Source organism: Typopeltis vanoorti, chromosome 15, assembly GCF_054136105.1.
Source record: "Typopeltis vanoorti isolate ZY-2024b chromosome 15, IOZ_Tvanoo_1.0, whole genome shotgun sequence".
NCBI lineage: Eukaryota > Metazoa > Arthropoda > Arachnida > Uropygi > Thelyphonidae > Typopeltis > Typopeltis vanoorti.
The window spans coordinates 14416750-14439660 of NC_143563.1; the positions used below are offsets into that span (position 1 = coordinate 14416750).

General features: G+C 37.8%; 1 protein-coding gene across 1 annotated transcript in view; it reads left to right on the forward strand.

Moving 5' to 3' along the window:
* Positions 1 to 22911, forward strand: part of LanB2 (laminin subunit gamma-1) — a 403913-nt gene that overhangs the window by 368132 nt on the left and 12870 nt on the right. Inside the window, exons 24-25 of the mRNA XM_090405827.1 lie at positions 356 to 514; positions 18431 to 18530. Coding sequence (XP_090261953.1) covers positions 356 to 514; positions 18431 to 18530 — 259 coding nt within the window. The remainder of the gene's footprint in view (positions 1 to 355; positions 515 to 18430; positions 18531 to 22911) is intronic.

Here is a 22911-nt window from a genome sequence, read left to right on the forward strand (position 1 = left end):
TTTCAAACTCCATCAGTTTCCTACTCGCAGCTATTTCCTAGACAGTGTTGCACTGATGTGGGAGCATCATATTCCTCCAATTTATACTGGCTACAAACATGTGACTCCTTACATGGCATGATACACCTTGCCTATGAGGGTATCCATTGATTTCTTTCCAAGCAGTGTATATATCACATATCCTATTTACTGCATGAGCATGTGTGCACACACATACAATAGATTTCTCTTTGTATGGTGAGATGAAATAGTTGAGTATATAATTTTTTTTACCTCTTTCTTTTTGATATATATAATCCATAAAATTAATTTTGTATGTTAATTAATAGTAAGTTATTTGTACTTTTTCTGGCAGAGTGCAGATGGAATTAGAGATGAGGCTGAAAAGACTAAAGATAAAGCAGCCAGTCTTCGTGATTTAGCCGATGGGCTGGCTAATCGAGCTGCAGCAACTGCAGGAAGAATGATGGAATATGAAAATCAAGCAGAAGATGATGAAACACAAACTAAAAGAGTAAATATTCGAACAGAAATCTTTGTAAATAAATTTGAGTTTGAAGTATTATAAGTTATTAATTTAATGAAAGGTTATAGAGGAGCAGGCTTAATTTATGAACAAATATTTATTTCCTGTTGATGTTGAAAGCCATTGAAAAGATATTGAAAAAAAACAAACTTTTTTTTTTTAATCCTTGTGTATGAAAATAATAGACTATTGTTGGTTGAACAAGTTTTTCTTAGTCATGTTGTAGTATTTGCTGTGTTTAGCTGTACTGACTGTATAGCTAGAAACCTATACAATGATTAATTTTTTTTTTTTTTTTTTTTTTTTTTTTTTAACCTATGGCTTTGAACATCAACAGGAAAATAAGTATTTGTTCATAAATTAAGCCTGCTCTTCTATAGCCCTTTAATACTGAATATATCAGTATTAACACTGGTTCCATTAATCTATCAATTGCCATTACATAGTAACACGTGACTTTCAATACAATGTCATGTGTTACCATGTATTAGGATTAGGATTATTACCAGATCATAATGAGTTGTAAGACTCATCATGGAAGCCAAAACTCTTTCCAGACCATGTTTATCATATCATACCCTGAATATTCAGTATTTGTTCACCATCCACTCTGGTAATCCATTCCTTTTTTTTTATTGCTCTCCATGAAAAAAAATATACTTTACACTTCAATACTCACTTGAACTTCATACAGTTTCCAATCTCATTCTCCCACTATCCATTATCCAGTGCATCAATTCCCCTATATTTATTTGATAGTCTCCTATTGCCAACTGAAATTTGTTTTCTTTTCATATCCTTCTCTTCTTCTCCTATCTTTTTCATTTCTCACTACACTTGTCATTTCTTCCATAACCTCCTTTACCTTTACAGCTCATGAATGATTTCATGCTTCATCCATTTCAACCCCACTCTATTTATCCTTCTAACTCTAGGAATATAGTCTGATGTTGCCGTCAGTAACAGACCATAAACCAAGTTCAGATACTACTGATTTCTCTATCACTTATATATATATATATAGAATCTGATTCAAGCAAGTAAAATTTATGTAGCGTTGAATACAAAAAAGACTCCTCTAGAGCACAGTGCCTTGAATGATCTCATATGACCATTAACATTAAAAATAATATACTAAAGTTATAACTTTTTTTACTAAGAGAACTTATACATCTAAGTAAAAGTATTCTTTTACTTAGATGTTGGCGCATTCGTGTGACTTCATGAGTGCACCACTCGTGAAGTCACACGCTCGCAGATGTCTTACAATAGAACTTTAGCCCAGACTATAGCTTCAGTTCAAACGTAACTGTAGTTTATAAGTTGATTTTGTAGTGGTACAATGTTTCTTTGTGGTGTTTTTTATGTTTGCTCTCAATGTTCTCATGCCTGAAGAAGTCAACTTTCTGACGAAACATGTTGTGTGTTAAATAAAATTAATTGTTTGTCTAATTCTCAGAATTCAGTCAGTAAAAAATATGAACACACACACACACACACACACATATATATATATATATATATATATATTTGATTATATATCTGATCCATGCAAGAAAGGCCACCAGACCTATAGCACATTAGTGCTGTGTGTGGGCAAGAAGAATAGAAGTAAGGAGGAATCTGTTCATATTTCTTGAACAGCTAAGGGTTGTAATCTTTGGAGAAGGCAGAGCAGGGGGGGTGGTAAACTGTTCCAAAGGACAGAAGTAGATGGGATGAAGGAGGAGGCAGTGAAGTTGGTTCGGTCAGTTTAAAGATGGACTGTAAAAGGGTGTTGGTTAGCAGTGGCTCTTGTTTTAATGATTTTGGAGAAGAGGGGAGGAATAATAGTGGCCAATTCAGTAGAGTATTGTCCATGAAAGTATCTGTAGAAGAGACACAGGGCTGAAACTGAACATCTGTGAGAGAAGGACTGAAGTGGACATGTGAAAGAGGTATCGTTAATTAGCTGAATTGCCCTCATCTGGATAGAATCCAGAAGAGGGAAATCTTAGAGAGGATTTTGGTGTTCCACCCCAAATATGGGAGCAATATTCCTTGGCTGGGCGGATTTGGGCTTTGTATAGAGTTAGCAGCTGCAAAGGTGTGAAGTAGTGTCTTGTGAGAAAAAGCACACCAAGTTTTTTGGCAGCTGCAGAAGCTATAGTTTAAATGTTGTTGTGCCAGGAAAGATCGGAGCTGCAGGTTAGTCTGGTAGAGAAATTGATTGGGTTTTGATATCTCAGTATTACTGAAGGTATAAGGGGGGAGGCATGGGAGCTTTTTCTTGCGAGAAATCAGACAGGACCGAGTTTGGGCATTGAGGTTTACAAGGTTGTCCTTGTCCCACCAGTCATGGTAGATCTTGAGGATTTTAATACTTGAGCATGCAAGGTTTGTCAAATGAAAAGGAGGAATGGAGTGTACTGTCATCGGCAAAGTATGGATAGGATTGTGAGCCTGAGAGAGCAATTCATTTACATACACGAGGAAGAGAGTGGGTGAAAGAACAGAATCCTGGGGTGCTTCTGCATTGGTGGAGAAATCTGAGGAGAATAAACCATCCACCATGACACGTAGTGAGTGAGTGACCAGTGAGAAAGGTGGCAATCCAGTTGCAGAGTGAGGAAGGCAGGCCATAGGATGGCAGTTTGTTAAGCAGTCCCCCCTGATGTGCTAAACCTGATCAAATAAACTGATGTTGAGGGCAACCACGTGAGTTTGTCTGAATTTCTCCATGGCTTGAGTCCAGAGGTGGGTGATGAAGGCAAGAATATCAGCTGTAGATCGCAAGTGGCAGAATCCATACTGCTGGTCACCAATTATTTGGTATGACTCTAGGCGGTTCAAGAGTTGTTTGTTGATGACCTTCTCCATAATTTTAGAAAGAACAGAGGTGAAAACAATTGGACAGTAGTTCATTGGTTGACTTTAATCACCTTTCTTTGAGATGGGCTAGATGTGGAACTGCTTCCATGTTGTAGGATAGATGCCAGTTGAATAGGATAGATTGAAGAGGCGATACAGGATAGGTGTTAGTTCTGGAGCACAATTTTTTAACATGATAGATGGGATACCATCAGAAGCAGATGCCTTGTTTGTGTTCAGATTATTAAGGATTCTTCGGATTTTTTTTTTGTCGGAAGACTATGGGTGACATGAAGGAAGTCATTCTTGGTAGTGTGGAGAGAACTTTGCCCAGGTCATCAATGCAATTTGAAGAGAAGAGTGAGGCCAGTAAGTTGGCCCCATCCTCAGGTGAGGCAACTATAGAACCATCTGGTTGTGAGAGTGGTGGAAACCTTGGCGAGCAGAAGTTGCACCCATGGCCTTGGCAAGGGACTAGAAGAAGCGACTGCTATTTGGACAGGAGGCGAGTTTGTTGCATTTGGCCATTTCAAAGTCTGACTTGGACTTGGTGATGATTCTTTTACAATTGCAAGCTGCAGGCAGATTGGGCAGCTGGATTTTTGGTCCTGAGCCATTTGTGGTAAGCAGAGGTTTTTTCTTTTACAGTATACATATCTATATCTATTTATCTATCTATATATATGTGTGTGTGTGTGTGTGTGTGTGTGTGTGTGTGTGTGTGTGTGTGTGTGTGTGTGTGTGTGTGTGTGTGTTAAAGATACCAAGCAATTTTATAAGCTAGGTTTTTTAATCCTTTTTTTCTCAAGTAAGCAAACAGACAAGTAAGTCAAGTTTGCAGCTGCACGTAGTGCAACTCATGGTAAAGGTGGAGCAAGATCTGATCACTTTCCTTAGAATTTTCTCCTAATACAAAGCACATTTTGCGGAAATGTATGATGCTATGCATTAAGGTAATGGTCACTAGCCATACCGGTTTCAACCTTTATTGAGGTCTCGTCAGTGGGAGCCAGACCTAAAAAATGCCAAGGGTGAAGTAATACAGAGCTTATAAATATTTTACCTATACAAGTTGCCATGAGGTGCTTTGACCTCATTAAACAAAAATCTCAGGATGAGAGTAAAGTACAAGCTTTCTAAACATCTTGCTAAATACCTCAAGTGTTTTTATAATAAGTCTTCATCCTTCATCAACAATACCATGGACTTTATATCACACATTAAAGATATAACTATCAACGAGAATGACATAATAGCAAGTTTTGACATAGGTTCCTTATTTACAAATGTCCCAACATTTGTAAATAAGAAGTGCTAATATTAGAGAAGAAGTGCTAATATTACTAAAGAACAAATTATCCAAAAAAAGTTTGCTTTACTGACCCATTGCATTAAGTCTGGTTACTTCCGATATCAAGATACCATCTATAAACAGAACCAAGGTCTAGTGATGAGCAACCCTTTATCTCCTATTGCGATCATTTACTTGGAGGATTTTGAAACAAAAGCTATATCATCCTTCTCGTTTAAACCAAAATTTTGGAAATGCTATGTAGATGACATTTTTATTATTTGGAGTCACGGCCACAACTCTCTCATGGATTTTCTTAATCATCTCAATAATCAGCATCCTAATATAAAATTCACAGTCGAACTTGAATATGACAATTCCCTACCATCCTGGATATAAAGCTTTCACGCTGCTCTGGAAAATTTAGAATCTCAATGTATAGAAAACCTATGCAAACTAATAGATATCTTGACAGTCAGTCCCATCATTTTCCTCTACAAAAACTTGGAACTATTTCTACCTTGGGACATAGAGCACGCTCTCTTCTGAATGACCCAGATGAACTTCAAAAAGAAATTAATTACCTCTCACATGTCTTTAGACAAAATGGATATTCTGATAAAACCATTAAAAAATTTCTTCTAAATCCTCCTAGCCACAGCACTGAAGAAATAACCAACTTTAAGGGTAACATCTCCATCCCATACATCAGTTCAGTTTCCAAAAAATTAGCTAAAGTTCTTAAGAAGTACAACATGAGGACCTTATTCACTACACTTCCAAAAATTCGCTCGCTAGTAAGCTATTCAAAGCCTCATCATCATAATCTGAAATATCCTGGCATATATAAGATATGGTGTGATTGTAATATCCCTTATTTTGGTCAAACAAATAAATCTATTGAATTATGTATGGAGGAACACAAGAGAGACATCTCTTACAAAAGAACACATGCCAGTGCCCTGTCTAGTCATGTTCTTTTCTTGAACAAACCTGATGATGAACACTAGGGTCATTCAGTCTGCTGGGATAGATCCGAAAACATCTTTCGTTGCCATGATGAGTTTCCAAGAAAAATTGTGGTCCAGAGAAATCATCCTTAATCATGAACATTTAAATAACAATTTGAGCTACAACATCCCTGATAGCCACTCTGCTGTTGTTGTCTCATGTACTGGCATTCACGAGAATCTGCAGGCATGCACTCAACAAACAATGCCACGTTTGAAAGAACAACTTAAATGTAAATGCAACGTTTTTTCATGTCAATTATGTACTGAAATTTTCCTGTGCTTCTCAGTTTTAAACTTCAGTATTTTTATTGCTGTTTCCTTTTTTAGAAGACACCTGAAGAAGGCTGTCAAAAGCCGAAACTAGTAGTGTTTTATATCATTAAAGCCTTACAATTATTCTCTAGTCATTAAATCTCTTTATTAAAATGTATCAAATCAACCGAGTCAATGTTCTTGAACACACATATATATATAGGAGTTGGACAAAATAATGGAAACATTTGTTATACATACATATTTCTTTATTAATATGGTGTTGGACCATCTTTTACAAAGCCTGAATTCTTTCTTCATGGAATGGACTCAAATAAGTTTTGAATAATTTTTGGTAGAATTTGAAATTTGTGTCTTTCTTCTAGTCTCCAAAACCATTGAAATTTCCAAACGACAAGTTTTGGAGACTACAATAAGACACAGAACTTGTCGTTTGGAAATAACATTTGAAGCATGGGATGCACTTGATTACCCAAAATGTCCAAATAATCAGTTGCAGTAATTCTGCCATGAAGAGCTATAATGAGACCAACAGACACCCATGGTATTGCTTCCCAGACCATCACAGAACTGCTTCCATATTTTACTGTTGGAACCATAATCTGTGTATGCCACAGATCAGCAAGATAGTAATGTAGCAATTTGTGCCACTGATACTCCAGCTAAATGTGCACCAATGATTTGTCCTCTTTCAAAATCAGACAAGTCTCCCAATTTCCAATTTTTTAACACGAATTATCACTAATGCACTTGCATGAGAACTACAGTGTGTAAACAAAAACATTTAGTTCTGCTACCACAAGTTTTTTCATTGTAGCCAATACAAACAAATTCCATTTGTTTGTATTGGACTTGGCAATTAAATAAACATGTCCAAGGAATGTCTCTCACTGTTAGTAACTGTTAATAACTAATTACTGTACAAATATCACATATCCTTCTGCTAAAAGTTGACAGCAGCACATTCTTGATCTCACTGTGTACTCACAGACCTTTGTTGTAATAAGTGATGTTTGCATCTGTCAACAGCACACAAATAACAAACAGGAATCTTGCATCAAGCTGCTGTCAGTACTTGAGTGATACAAGTTCCACATAAGCATTGCAGAAATTTATAGTATTTAATCCAGTTTTTAAGAAGTTTTTAATCCAGTTGCAATTTCACTGACATTATTCTGCATGCTTGGATATGCTCTTTCCAACAAATGTAAACTGTTGCATAATGTTTCTTGAATGTTTAAGTTCTACAAATTGTTGTTACTTATAGTTTCTATTCATTAATATCAGCATTGAGTAATTTCCATCTACCACATTCACTATACTTCATCTTTACAACACCTTAAACAACATTATACATGGAATAATGGTTATCTCTGTCACATACTCATGTCATTTCATCAGTTTATTGTGGTTTATGTTACATTTAAGGATGAGCACTCATGCGCAAGCAGTAATGATTTTCCTCTTTTTTATCTGTAATGTTGGAAACCTACTATCTGTTACTATATTATTTAAGCAGGTAATAATATGCCTATTTTACTCCTTAATTCAATAACTTACAGTAATTCTGATTTCTTGTGTAAAGAAGCTCTTTGTCTGAATTAGATTGCTCTAAATATGTTAGGCTTTGATTAACAAGACTATGTACTCAATCATGGATGGCCTAAACAGTGGATTTTAAAATTTTATAAGAGGACAATTACTAATTGCTAGAGATTCCCAGTGGAATCTCTAGCAATTAATGAAAAAATTCAGAAATCTGTAGACATCATGTGCTCCACATAATTTTTTTTTTCATGTGGAACAGCACATACATAGAATCTGCTTTGATGGAATCTGCAGGAGAGACAGCACAAAAGTATCTTTCCATTTTTCTCCCAGACATCTCGAACAAATCTGAAAGGCGCATGTGATCAGAACTTTTTCTTCTTCCATTTCACCTGGGTCTTGATAAATCTTATTCATCAAAATACATTTTTGTGGCTCCATAAGTCATTTGATCTTTCTCTGTGGGCCCCAAAATTTGAATATTTCAAGATCTGCAGTCAACGTGTTAAACAGCTTTGGACTACCTGCAAAATCTTAGGATATAACTAGAGGGATAAGATCAGTAATCAACTGATTGGTAATTAGATAATGCACACACACACACACACACACACACACACACACACACACACACACACACACACACACACACACACACACACACACACACACACACCAAACATTTCCACACTTCAGATCTACTTGTCTATGAGTTCCCAGCCAAAAAAAAAAAAAGAGGAAGACTGCAAATAATTTATCATGTTCTAAATGGACCTAATTTTGCTCTGGATAAAAAATGCCTGGTGAGAAATTATCAACAGTTCCTAGTTTATGAATAACCTTTTTACTGTATATAGTTAATCTCACCTATAGCAAACTCTTAGGGACCTTTGTTAATAGTGAATTTTATGTGGAATAGTAACATACCTATGGAACTTTTAGTAGTTTCCTATAAAAGTGAGTTTGTTCTAAAGCTATTTGGTATAGTGAGAGTCCATGCTATCATCATTTATTTATTATGTTAGATAGCCTGTTATTTATGACCAGCAATGTGGTTGTTCCCAGCCTGATTACTTAAATGGAGTAGTTAATCCCATCTCTATACTGTGTGTCTTCTCTGGCCAGTTTTTTGAAAGGGAGGAACTTTTATTGAGTGTAAATCCTGCTATGTCCATATGAGATTAGCAGCCAACTGACTTTTAGTTGAAAAATTCTATAAATGTTTGATACCATGTCATTTCAACTTCAGTATCCCTCCTATTTATATGCATGCATGCACCCCCCCACACACACACACACTTATATATAATACTGAGTACTGAATTAAAATAAAAAAAAAAAAAGTTGCAGCACAAGTTAAAAAGTAACTGGTTGCCCAAGTGCTTAACATCCACTCTCTAACTAACAAGCTGTGGATTCAGATCCAACCATGGACATTAATGTTTTATGAAATATCTCTAGGTGTCAAAGGAATTTCATTACCTGGTTTAATAATACTCTATGCAATACAGAAGAGAGCAGTCAGACTGATTAATGACTCATCTCTTACCAACTCACTCCAACCACTTTTGCACAGGTGTCTAGCTTCTACTGCATGCATCTTCTATAAATATTTCCATGGTAATTGACGATTAATGATGTTCATCAGAACTATCATTAATCATCAATAATTCCCCCTCTCTCTCTCTCTCTCTCTCTCTCTCTACCAAAACCCTGAAACATGTGCAGTTACCATCCAACATCCCTTCACAGTCAAACTCCATACTCATAGAATAAGTTTCTCTTCCTCCTTCTTCATTCTTACTGCTACTGTATTGTGGAACTTCTTCCCTCCCATGTGTTTCCCAAGGAACACAATGCACAGGCCTTCAGATCTAATGTGAAGAGGTTCCCCATTTCCCAGTTCTCTTCCCCGTGCACGATACTAGTGTACTATAGGTTGACCAACCAACCTCTTGTGTATGGGTCCAACATAAAAATAAAAAATAAAAATAAAAAAATAAATAAAAAAACACTACCACTCCCATTTTGAAGGTCTAAAGTGTCTCAAAAAAAAGTTTCATGTTTGGTCTCTAGAGCAGAGTTCTGAATTATCTAATCTTTAGTCTTCTTAGATTTTTTACAGTTTGATTCACACCATTGGACATTAATAAGAAAAGAAATAATATATTCATTTACTTAGTTGCTGATCTTTCAGTAGTTTTATATTTGTTTTGTGCATCTTCAAAGCACAAATAGTTTGTCACACAGCAATAATAGTGGGAATGGTATAAAAGTGTAACAGACACCACAAAGAACTAAATTGGAAACATCTGTTGTTGAATAAAGAAAGGTTTTCAAGTATTAATTGTTTTCTTATTATAGTCTTGTGAATACATACATACATCTTCAAGGCCCACCTTTCCTAATTGGGTTGTGGGGGCAACAGCTGCAAGAGGAACTTCCAATGGTCACAATCCTCTGCCACCAAGCTCAGGTATTCTGGTGGGATTACCAAACGCGTCCACCCAAGGTTTTGGATATAATCTATCCAGCGAGTCCTTGGCCTTCCACATGGCCTCCCACCTTTGGCTTGGCAAAGAGGGCCTGCTGAGGGAGCCTCTTTTGTGGCATTCTGACCAGGTGCCCATAGCAACATAACCGTGATCTCTCAACATGGAGAAGCAGCGGTTGAGTATTGAGGGTTTCCCGAATTGCAGAGCTTCTGACTCTGTCGAGTCTGGTCAGCCCTGCAACCCCTCGAAGGAACCTCATTTCAGCCGCTTGGATTCGTCCGCATTCTTTCAGTCATTACCCAACTCTCATGACCATAGGTGAGGATGGGGACATAGACTGTATTGAAGACAGCCAGCTTTGCCTTCTGGCTTAACTCCCGCTTCAATACTACCGAACGGCCAAGCTCCCGCAATATTGAGCATGCTAAGCCAATTCGAGTATCTAGTTCTACGTCCCATTTTCCATCATTCGTGAATATGGACCCAAGGTATTTAAACTTCTCCACCTGCCTCATTGGGACTCCACTTACATGTAGAGTGCACTGGGATGGTTGTCTTGAGACCACAAATGTTTCAGTTTTGGCCACACTGATCTTCATTCCGGCGTCTGCACGAACCACTACAAACCTATTCAGGGTCCGCTGGAGGTCATCTGTGGAAGAGCTAAGCAGAACTAGGTCTTCTGCAAAAAGCAGATGTCCAATGCTACATCTTCCAATTCTGACACACTATAGGGGTGACAGAACACATCCTTGGCAGAGGCCAACAGAGACTGTGAAAGGTTCAGACTTTGTGCTATTTACCCTGACACAAAATTCTGGGCATTCATACAGGGACTTGATGGCAGCTAATAGGTGGACATCCACTCCATACTCCTGTTTTACTTGCCAAAGCTTATCCCGAGGAACCCGATTATATGCCTTCTCCAAGTCCACAAAACATGTGTAGACATTCTTGGCATATTCCCAAGATATCTCAAGGACTTGCCTTAAAGTGAAGATTTGGTCAGTTGTGCTTCTACCAGGACGAAAGCCACATTGTTCTTCCTGGAACTGTGACTCAACTATGCTCCTGCACCGTCTTTCCAAGCACCTAGCATACACTTTCCCAGGCAGGCTGAGCAGAGAGAGAGAGAGATGCCACGACAGTTACTACAATCCTTCTGGTCTCCCTTCTTGAAGACTGATATTATTATGCCTGTCTGCCATTGCTTTGGTGCTCGCCCAGATATCCAAGCAGCCTGACACACTCTAGTCAGCCAGAGAACACCGTCTCGATTTAAGGCTTTTAGCATGTCGGGCTGAATTTCATCATTGCCAGCAGCCTTGCCTGATTTTAGCGATTTTATTGCTAAATGGACCTCTTCTGCTGTGAGACTAGTCATTGCCCCGATCTGCACCTCTTGGATGTCCACAACTGCTGGGCCACCCGGGTTAAGAAGGCTCTCAAAGTATTCCCTCCATCTGTGGAGGATATCCTTCTCAGTTGTTAAAAGTGCGCCATCAGAAGCCTTAATTGCCCTTGCTGTGCACAATTTCCTCTCTTGAAGGCAGTGGATGGTCTGCCAGAATACTTTGTTTGCATTTGCATAGGATGAGTCTAATCTTTCTCCAAAGGATTCCCAAGCCTTCTGCTTTGTTGTCTTTACTGCCTCAGCAGCAGCTTTTCATGCCTCGGCATACCGCAAACGCATCTCAGGTGACCTGACCCTAAGCCATGTTAGGTAGGACTCCTTTTTTGCCCGGACAGTTTTTTTGACTTCTTGGTTCCACCAAGGTGTCCTGTTCTCACTGCCCGTTGCCACGCCGAGCCGCTTTCTGCCACAGCATGAGAGTGCAGAGGCAGTGACAGCTGTTTTGAACAGCTTCCACTCCTTCTCAACATCTGCAGTATGCTCATTTTCCAATGCCTCCCATTTCACGTGGTATAGCTGCTTAGTCCTACCAGCGTTGATGGTAGCATCTGGTTTCTGAAGCCATAGAGTGCACACAACAAGGTTCGTGTGAGAAGAGGGGAAGAACTGTCAGTTGACAGTTCTGCCCCTCTTCTCACATGAACGTCCAACACTGAGGAAAATAGGTCTGCTGAGACTATAAAAAAGTCAATCAGAGACCTTTGTTCTAGTGTATCCCTGTACCAGATATACTTATGGACTTCTCGGTGCTGGAAGAAGGTATTCATTATGGACAAGCTGTTAGTACAGCAGAAGTCCAATAATTTCAAACCATTCACGTTAAGATCAGGGGCGCCGTTCCTCCCAACCACACCCCTCCATGTCTGGTTATCTGTTCTAACATGTGCATTGAAGTCACCCATTAGCAGGACTGATTCCATGTCTGCCACTCTGTCAAAAGCAGCATCCACTTCCTCTAAGAAGGCAGAGTATTCTGACTCCAGATTAGGTACATAGGCTTGCACCACAGCCAAATCATGGTTTTTGTCTTGTGAATGTTTTTGTCTCCCAAGCTTTTCTGCATGTCTAACCTTTAGCCTATCATGGTACCAAGGTAATACTAATGTCTTGTGTATTCAGTTTTCAATATGTTTAGTGTATATTTTACTGAAACACTGTAATATTCAGGGCATTTTTTCATTAAAAGACACGACTGTTCTGCCTTTGGTTGGCACCAGTTATCATGTGTTACTGACTTTGGGAAGTGGCCAAGTTCATGAATATTCTATTCAGAAAAGGTTACATGCTGAACTACAAAGCAGGAAATTATTACCAACTAAGGAGTATGCCAAATTCTTTCTCATGGTTGTTGGAAGGGCAGGATATCAGCAGCACATGGGAAGCATTTAAAAAATACTTTATTATTATTATTATTCAGGCCTCCATGGAGTCGAAAGACTCATCGAGGGGAGATCCCCCCCCCCCAAGAAACACAAAGTCTATCATACCACTCCTTAAACTCATTGACCGTTCTCGCTCTCACCACTCCATCAGGCAATGCATTCCACGGTTCATCCACCCTCCACGTAAAGAAACCACTCCTCACCCTCTTGCTCACAGTTTCCTTTCGTAACTTCCAGGGATGGCCTCTTGTCATCACTCCTTCCCGCTGTTCAACAAAGCGAAAGAACTCCCCAGTGTCAACCATGTAACCACCTCTCAACAGTTTAAAAGTCTCAATCATATCACCTCTCCTTCTTCTATCCACCAAACTCTGCAGTCCACATTCCCTCAGCCGATCCTCGTAACTATCCTTGTACAGTCCTGAAACCATCTTTGTCATCCGTCTTTGTATCCCTTCCACAGTTAATTTATCCCCTTTAAATCCTGGAGACCAAATCTGAGAACAATAGTCCAAGTGTGGTCTGATCAGAGACTTATACAGTGGAATGATAACCCTCTTATCTCTGCAGGTCAGTGTCCTTCACATAATTGCAGCAATCCTCTGTGTTACCTTCACCACCTTTGCAATATGTCCCCTAAACTTCAGGTTTCTATCAACCATCAACCCCAAGATCTCTTATCTCCTCTACTTCCTCCAGCATAACTCCTCCCATAGAGTATGCTGCATCCCATCGATGTTTCCCAAATCTCAAGACCTTACATTTTGCTGCATTAAACTGATACCCCCCATTCATTTGTCCATCTATCTAACTTATTCAAATCCTCTTACAGGGCTACCACATCTGCACTATTATTAATAATCCTTCCTAGCTTCGCATCATCTGCAAATACCTGAATATCCCCTTGCAATCCACTGGCAATGTCATTGATATAAAGGTTAAACAATATAGGTCCTAGTACTGAGCCCTGTGGGACCCCACTTGTAACCCTCTGCCTCCTTGAAACTGCTCCACCATACACAACTCTCTGATACCTATCAGACAGCCAATCTTGAATCCACTTGACCAATCTGACATCCAGACCCATGTGCTGCAACTTAAATATCAGCTTATCATGTGGCACTCTGTCAAATGTCTTTGCTAAGTCTAAGAAAATTGCAGTATATGCCTTTCCCTCATCTAATGTTCTTGTAACTTTATTATAAAAGGCTAGCATATTGCTAAAACAAGAGCACCCTTTCACAAATCCATGTTGTCTCTCACAGATAACATTACCCTCATCTGCCCAATGTTGTATACGGTCCCTCACTACTTTCTCCAAGATCTTAACAACTACTGATGACACACAGACTGGCCTATAATTAGACACTTCCAGTCTTCTACCACCCTTATGCAATGGCACTTTCATTGAAAAGCCAGGTTAAAGGCACTGTCAGTTCCCTGGCACATTCTCTCAAAACTTGTGGTGAAATACCATCCAGTCCCAAAGCTTTACTGACATCCAAAGTACTCAGAGTCTGAAACACACTCCCCCTCCTGTACCTCTAAACCTCAAACCAGCCCTATCTCTCTAGCATTAAAACTGACTCCTCTAGGATGAAATACTCCAATAAAGTGTTTACTGAACAATTCCACTATGTCCTCTGCATCAGTCACTTTATTCCCATTTTTATCCCACAGTATCATTCTTCCACAGTCATTTCTCCTCCTACTGGCCACATAGCTAAAAAATTCCCTAGGATTTTCTTTGGATCTTAGGGCCAACCTCCTCTCATATTCCAGTTTCGCTTTCCGTACCACACTAGTCACTCTTCTGGCCTGTGTCTTATATTCTTCATGCATCCTCTCTTCACCTGTTTCCTTATATCTCTTCCATAGCCTCTTTTTCGCATGCAATTCCTGTTTAATATTGTTTGTCATCCACTTTACTCCAAATTGTGTCCTCTTCTTCACTCGTGTATACAACTTACCATTGCTGCTAACAAATGTTCTTTCACAATTTCCCATGCACTAATGATATCCCGGCCTTCCAATTCCTCCCTCCATGAAACTTTCTGAAGTTGACGTCTAAGACTTATAATCACCTGCTTTATAATTCCACATAAGTTCCAGTCTCTTTGATACTCCTGCATGTCTATTCATTTTCCAAGTCAAAACCATATGGTCACTCTCTCCAACTGGTGGGAGAGATGTCATCTCAGTTATTATCAACTCTTCTGATGCTATAACCAAATCCAAAACTCTTGAACCTCTTGTTCCCTCTGTTACATGTTGCCTAAGACATTTGTCCCTCAAGAATTCTAGAAATTCCATTCCCCTATTGCTACATGCATCTTCCTCTCTCCAATTTATACTACTGTGGTTAAAATCTCCCATAACAATCATTCTTCTTGCACTTGCCAAACTAGCTGTCTAAACATCTCCTGGTCCCCATCCTCTGTGCTCCTGGGTCTATAGCAACACCCCACTAAATATCCTGTCTTGCCTACCTCTACCTCACACCATATGCTCTCAAAATCATTTGTCTCACTTCCTTCCAAAGCCTCCACTCTTAGAGGACATAGGTCATCACTTATCATAAGTAGTACCCCACCACCACGCTTTCCCCTCCTATCCTGATGAAAAATGCTATACCCAGAGACTTCTATTCCTGTTATTATATCCCCTTCTGTCAACCACGTCTCAGTGATCCCAATAATTTTTGGCCAGGCTGATGTTATCTGCGCCACCAATTTCTCTCCCTTATTCCAGATACTCCTGGCATTAGTATAAAACATATAAATGCCATTGTTTCTATACCCAGCATTATCCCTTCTAGACTCCACTGGGCTCAGTGCTACCTGACATCGTCTCCCTTCTCCCAAGTATCCATTCCCACAAGAGGCCACCCCTGCTATCATCCTCCCTGGGACACACTGACTCGTTCAGAACAGCAATCTCTCCAGATGCCTATGTCCTTCCTCATTCAGATGTAAGCAGTCTCTCACATACAATTCCTCTCTTTCCTCAAACGCACTCCAAGCATCCACATATACCAGTCCTCTCTTGTCTCTTAAATGATGCAATATCAGAATGTGTTCCTGGAGTATGAAGAATAAATAGAGTAGGAGTGAAATGGATGTACAATCTTGTTAAACAAGAGATTCTTAAGAAAAAGATTATGTGAATAGAAACTGGCTTTGCAAGTTAAAGACAACTCAAAAGAATTCTATTATTATGCTACAATTAAAAGAATGAATATTAAAGAATAACTCTACTGAATGCAGATGATATGCAGATGCAGAAGAGTGTTCAACTAATGAGTGCCCATTCTGTTAGAAACTGTCAACCTGGCATATTCAACATTAAGCTCACTGCTACCTTTTCACTAGAACTACTGCACAAACTGAATAAGAATTAGGTAATAAGAACTGATGGGATATCAGCACAAATGCTAAAAAAGGTTCAGCCAAACTGGCTATTTCCTTTGGCCAGGCTATAAATTTGAGTCTCAGAACAGGGAAGATTCCACAGGAGTGGAAAACATGTATGATGATCCCATTGCACAAGGGTGATGCAAAGACCGATGTATATACAACTATCAACCTATCAGTATCTCTGGAGCGATGGTGTAGATTTTGGAAAAGTTGGTTAAGGCTCACATGCAAAAATGGGTTGACAGAGAATCTATACTTTAAAACGAACAGCATACGTTTACTAAGGGAAAGTCATGTTTCAGCACTTGCTCACATTCTATAATAATGTTACCACTGAGTTAGACAAGAGGAATGAATACACCATGATACTTTTAGATTTTGCTAAGGCTATTGACAGAATACAATAACAGTATTCTGTTATGTAACAGTCTTCCACAAATTGGAGAATATGGGATTGGATTATAAAATACTAGTGTGGATGGATGGCTGACTGACAGATATCAAAAAGTGGTAAATGGGGGGGGGGATGTAATTTTTGCAAGATTTAATGTAATTAGTGGTGTGCCCCAAAGATCAGTCTTTGGTCCTTTGTTATTCACTGTATACATTAATGCCATTTGGAAGGATTTGACAGGTGACATAGCTTTTCTTTTTTCTCCAGATTTTCCCCAAACATTCTTATATGTCTGGTTTCGTACTCTACTTTTAGATCTCAACAAGGACCAACCTTTCCTTTTTTTGTTGTGTCATCTGCCTTTTCTAATGCCTCGGAAAATTCTTCCACTTCTTCCTGAGTTATTCCTTCTGGGACCATAAGCAAAAAAATAAGGTTCACTGTCCAGTTCCTCGTTTTGATATTGGCGCACATCACTCTACTTGATATTGTGTGCCATTCAAGCTGGTTAGAGAGAAGATACTATCCACTAGACCAACCTGCTCAGCAAAACTTCACACACAATACATTTAATTATCTCTTTATTTCATTCACAATATAATTATCTGCAAATTGTTTACCATCTAATATTGCTTCTATAGAGAATAATCCTATTACAAATATGTTATGGAAAGTACAGTTAGTTCTTGAATGGTGGGGTAGCAGAATGTTCAAGATATAAAAGCTGATAAATTCTAGCATGAGATGCACGACTCAGTTATAAGTCTCACTTAGCACAATCTGGTTGAAATACTGAAAATACAACTGTGCTGAACAAACAATTCACTAAAATAGTTCAGCACATTTGCATTGTTAAACAGTGTCCACCTGGTTAGCATACTTGCTTTCCAGTCAACAGGCTGCAGGTTCAAATGCCACTATGAGTGTGTAAATGTCTTTAGGCAGAAGATAAATTTAATTATCAGCTGTAAGACCACCATCCCACTTATTGGATGCCTGAAATGGCTCGAAAAAGTTCATATTTGGTCTCCAGAACAAGGTTTTTAGATTATGTAAAGAGGAAATAGAAAAAAAAATTTTTTTTTTAATCTGTTAATTCATCTGCAATACTGATGTACTATAAATTTATAATCTTTCATAAGGAAAAAAAAAAGAACTCAGCATGCCTCTGGCTATAACAATTTGGTCATACTTTACTCAACTGTCTCACTTTGTAACATGACTCTATATTTCACTCTATGACAAAATCCACTATCGAGTTTTGAAAGGAAACAATGCTGCTGATGATGCCATTTACTAATATATATCTCTCATGACAGACTATCATGTGATACAGTTGCATATAAAATGGAATAAAACTCATATAAAATATAATATATCCAAAGATGTAAATAAGATAGCATACAATAAAATAATGAAACAAAGGAAAAACTATCAAGTTATACAGAAATATAAAAGGGAAATAAAATATTCTAAAATAATATAAAATATGCAACCATTGCATGGAAACAAACATTTAATGCTTTTATTTACTCTTGGATAAAATGCTGATAATGATGAGAGAAAGGACAATTTGTGGTACTTTTTATGCAAAGCATTGTTTGCTTATATTTGATGTAGCAACTGTATAAATTATTAGTTAAGAAGTTCAGGTAAAAATTATTATATGTCAGATCCTATCAACTGATATATTAGGACTGTTATAATAAATTAATATGTTAATTCAATTAAATAAAATATGTAATTTAAATTTTATTTCATATTTTTGACTTAAGCGATATAGAGAAATTTTTAATATTATAATAATATCATTATTATTTTTAAATAGGCATTGGAACTTGCAAATCGAGCTAATAACAGTGCTCGAACTGCTTCAACCAAAGTCAGAAGTGTTTTGGATACGGTTAATGGAATATTAGGTGACCTGGGTAAGTGTGCTTGGAATATGATAACTGGTAATAATCTGTGATTTAAAAGAAACTACTTAAACAGTGCAAGATTAGAATAGGTAGTGGGAGTTCAAAGAATAAATAGGGTAAAAGTGAAATAGATGTACAAGCCTTTAAAGCAAGAGATTTTCAAGAAAAAGATGACATGACAGGAATACATGTGTATAATGGCGATGCCCTTTATGAAAGTTACAAGATGCAGGCCAGCAGTTATTATTATTATTATTTGACACCTCCAGGGAGTCCAAAGACTCATCGAGGGAGGGCACCTGCTGTACAACTCTGTCTCCACCTCAATCCACTAACTACGCCAACCACCACCACCACTGGTATTTCCACAGACAATCACAAACATCCATGCCCACGGCAGGATTCGAACCAGCAGCCTTTTGGCTGGAGAGCGGATATGCTAACCACTCGGCCAGCCAGTGTGAAAAGAAACTGAGTCTGCAAGCTAAATATGGCCCAAAAGAATTCTATTATTATACTGCAAGTAAAAGAAAGAAAGAATGAATGTGAAAGAATAACTTTACTCAATGCGATGGTATGTGGGTGACACATGCAGAAGAGATTGTTCAAGTAATGAGCTATCAATCTGATGTATGCAGTATAGAACTATTCTGCTGCTATGCTGGATGAAGAACTCAGGTGTATGAGGAGTTTATACTAGAGCTGTTCCATAAACCGAATAAGAATTCAACAACAGGGGCAGATGGAATATCAGCATTTGAATGCTAAAAGTGTTCAACTGAACTGGCCATATACTTTGAGTCTCAGAAAGGAAATATTCTACAGGAGAGAGGGGAAAAAAATGTATAATAATCCTATTGCAAAATGGTGATGCAAAGACTGATGTATTCGATTATAAACTTATCAGTATCTCTGGAATGGTATAAAGCTTTTGGTAAAGTTGGTAAAAGCTCTTGTACAGAAATCTATTGACAGAGAATCTCTACTTTGCAATGAACAGCATTAGTTTACTCAGGGAAGGCCATGTTTAAGTAACTTGTTTGCATTTCACAATAACGTTGGTTGAATTAGACAAAGGGACTGGATACACTACGATACATTTGAACTTTGCTAAGGCTCTTGACATCACACAGTTTAGAATGCTGTTGCATGAGTTGATATATAAGATTAGATTGGATAAGAGGACCATATAGTAAAGATTGCAAATACAATTCAGAGGATAATTACAATGCTGAAATGAACATTGACATGTAAGAACAAGGTACTTATTTTGACTTTTACAAGGTCTTGATATGACTTTACTCCAACTACCATGTGTGTGGGGATCTGGTCTCTGGTTTCCAAAGTAATAATGTAGATAGTCAGAGGGTGCAAGGGAGAGTGTTAAAGATGATGTATGGAAGGTAGACTGTGACAGAGATTGAACATGTGTGGATTATACATAAAGACCTATAAACTTCTAAAAGGGTCAGTAAGATACTAGTAGATGGACTTTTCATTTTATGCACTCAAAAAAAGGGGAGAAAGAGAGCTAGATTTTTCTCTCATAGAACGAGATCTGAACTGAACAAAAAATAGCTGAATTGAAAATTGTCTTCAGATGTGTGAAAATCAAATGTAATTCTCCAGGCATCACTGTAATGATGCTGCCATCAAGTTCTCAGTGGTCCAAATGAATATGATTATTTCATTAATTAAATTAAGGGAATATTAGATCCCACATTATTTTAATATACCCTTTGGTATATTAAAATAATTTCGCTATACCCTTTGGTATTAATTTGGTCTAGCTACTCACTGATGAAGCCTCAATAAAGGCTGAAACCGGTCTGGGTAGTGACCTCCCACCATAATGTAATAACAGCATACATTTCCTAGGAAATGTGTTTTTACATTATGGAAAATACCAAGAATAGCGATCAGAACTTTCCCCACTTTGCAACGAGTTGCCCGTGTTTGTACTACATTCTAGGATAATTGCATTTAGCTCACGCTAGTATTCGCCGATACTTTTATAGTTTTTTTATACTATATTCGGCATGAAACTCTCTGATTCCAATCTTTGAGTTTCTTATTCGGTTTTAAAATAATGTGGGATCCAATATCCCCTTAATTTAATTAATGTTTATATATCACCGAAATGAAGCCTGTTGGCTCTTTATATTTAAGAAATGATTATTTCATATAAAAAAATTAAAAACTTTATAAATATATATGTTTAATTCTACATTTTTGTCTCTTTTGCAATGGAAATGAATACTTTCAGTGCAAGTGTGGTAGTTTTAGCATGTTGCAACAAAACAAAATTCTTACTCTTACAGCAGAGTAGGAAATGATTGTGAGACATACAAAAATATTTTGGGAAAATTTGGAGAAAAGAGCAAAGCTAATAATAATGGCAAATATCTGTTGGATTTCTGCTCAGGACATGGACTGGTTATTACTAACACCATGTTCCAACATAAAAATGTGCACAAATTCACATGGAGAGAAGAGGCTAGGAATAAGAAAAGTCTCATTGACTATGTTATTGTTGATAGTGATGTTTTCTCCCTGGTGCAGGACACCAGAGTGTACAGAGGATTTGAAATTGGACGTGATCACTATTTAGTCTTGAGCAGGATAAAATTGAATTTCATATTGAAAAGAATAACATGTAAGAAAGTTTTAAAGCGAATAAAAGTTGAGCAGCTCTCAGATGTGAACTGTAGACTAAAATACAGAAAGATTATTGAAAAGAAAATGAAAGAGTTTGAGAACAGGAATCAAACCTTGGAGATTCAGTGGCAAACTCTGAAGAAAACATTGATTGATTCTGCCAGAGAGGCATGTGGTGAGGTTGTGTGCAAGGATAAAAAAATCAGAACTCCCTGGTGGACACAGGAAATTAAAGAGGCAGTGAAGGAAAAGAAGAAAGCATATCAAAAGTTCCTGTCAAATAAGTCAGCTTTTACTCTTACAGAATACAGAGACAAATGTAAGAAAGCTAAACAGTGTGTAAAACTAGCTAAACAAAAGTCATGGGAGGACTTTGGCAAGAATATAGAAAATAAATATCAAGAAGGTGGCAAAATATTCTGGAGGTTGTTGAAGAAGCTTAGGAATGGAAGAAAGAGTGCTGTAAAAGGAATTAGAGATGATAAAGGTGACATGAAAACGGGAGAAAAAGATATCCTTGAAGTATGGAGTAATTACTTTGAAAAACTGCTAAATGAAACAAGCAGTGATGACAGCACAGTGATAAAAAAACACTGATCAGGCATGCAGTCAGGAATACATATTCATACTTGAAGTAGAAAAAGCCATTAAAGGCTTGAAATGTGGAAAGGCAGAAGGAGTAGATGATATTCGACCAGAAATGCTGACGTATGGTGGTATAAGAGTCTTACAGTGGCTGCACTGCATAGTTCAGAAAGCCTGGACAGAGGGACAAATTCCCGATGATTGGAGTAGAGCTCTCATAGTACCCATATATAAAAAGGGAAATAAAACTGAATGTGTGAATTACAGAGGTATTTCCCTACTGAGTGTTCTTGGCAAGATCTATGCAAGTATACTTGAGAAACGGTTGAGAAGAATTGTGGAAGAAAAGCTTGGTGCAGAACAAGCTGGATTCAGGCCAAAAAGAGGCTGTCAGGATCAGATCTTCACTTTACGACAAATAGTCGAGAAAGCATGGGAATATAACAAAGATCTGTATTTAAGTTTTGTCGATTTGGAAAAGGCATATGACAAGGTGCCAAGAGAGAAGCTATTCAATATGCTGCAGTTATATGGTGTCAATGGGGCATTATATCAAGCAATACTTAGTCTTTATTTGAGTTGTAAGTCAGCAGTTAGAATTGAAGGAAGTACAAGAAGATGGTTTAATGTTAAATCTGGTGTGGGACAAGGATGTACATTATCCTCTCTCTTATTCATTATCTATATGGATCACATTATGAAGGAATGTGGTATTAAACCTGATATCAAAATTGGAGATGTTAATGTCAGCTCTCTGCTTTATGCAGATGATGTTATACTTCTAAATAAATTCGCTACAAGTCTGCAAGATTCTCTGACTAAATTGAATAGCTGTTGTAATAGATATGTTATGAAGGTCAGCAATAAAAAGACAAAGACAATGAAAATAGGCAGAATCATTGAAAATGTCAACTGTGTTGTGAATGGAGAACCTGTGGAACAAGTAAAACATTTCAGCTACTTAGGCACGATTTTTACTGAAGATGGTAAATTAAATATAGAAATAGACAACAGAATCAGCAAAGCTGGTATGGTGGGAAGTCAACTGAATAAATTCATATGGAATAAGAAAGAAATTAGTCGGAACACTAAATTAGCTGTATACAAGACAGTGTTCACACCAGTTTTAACTTATGGATCTGAGAGC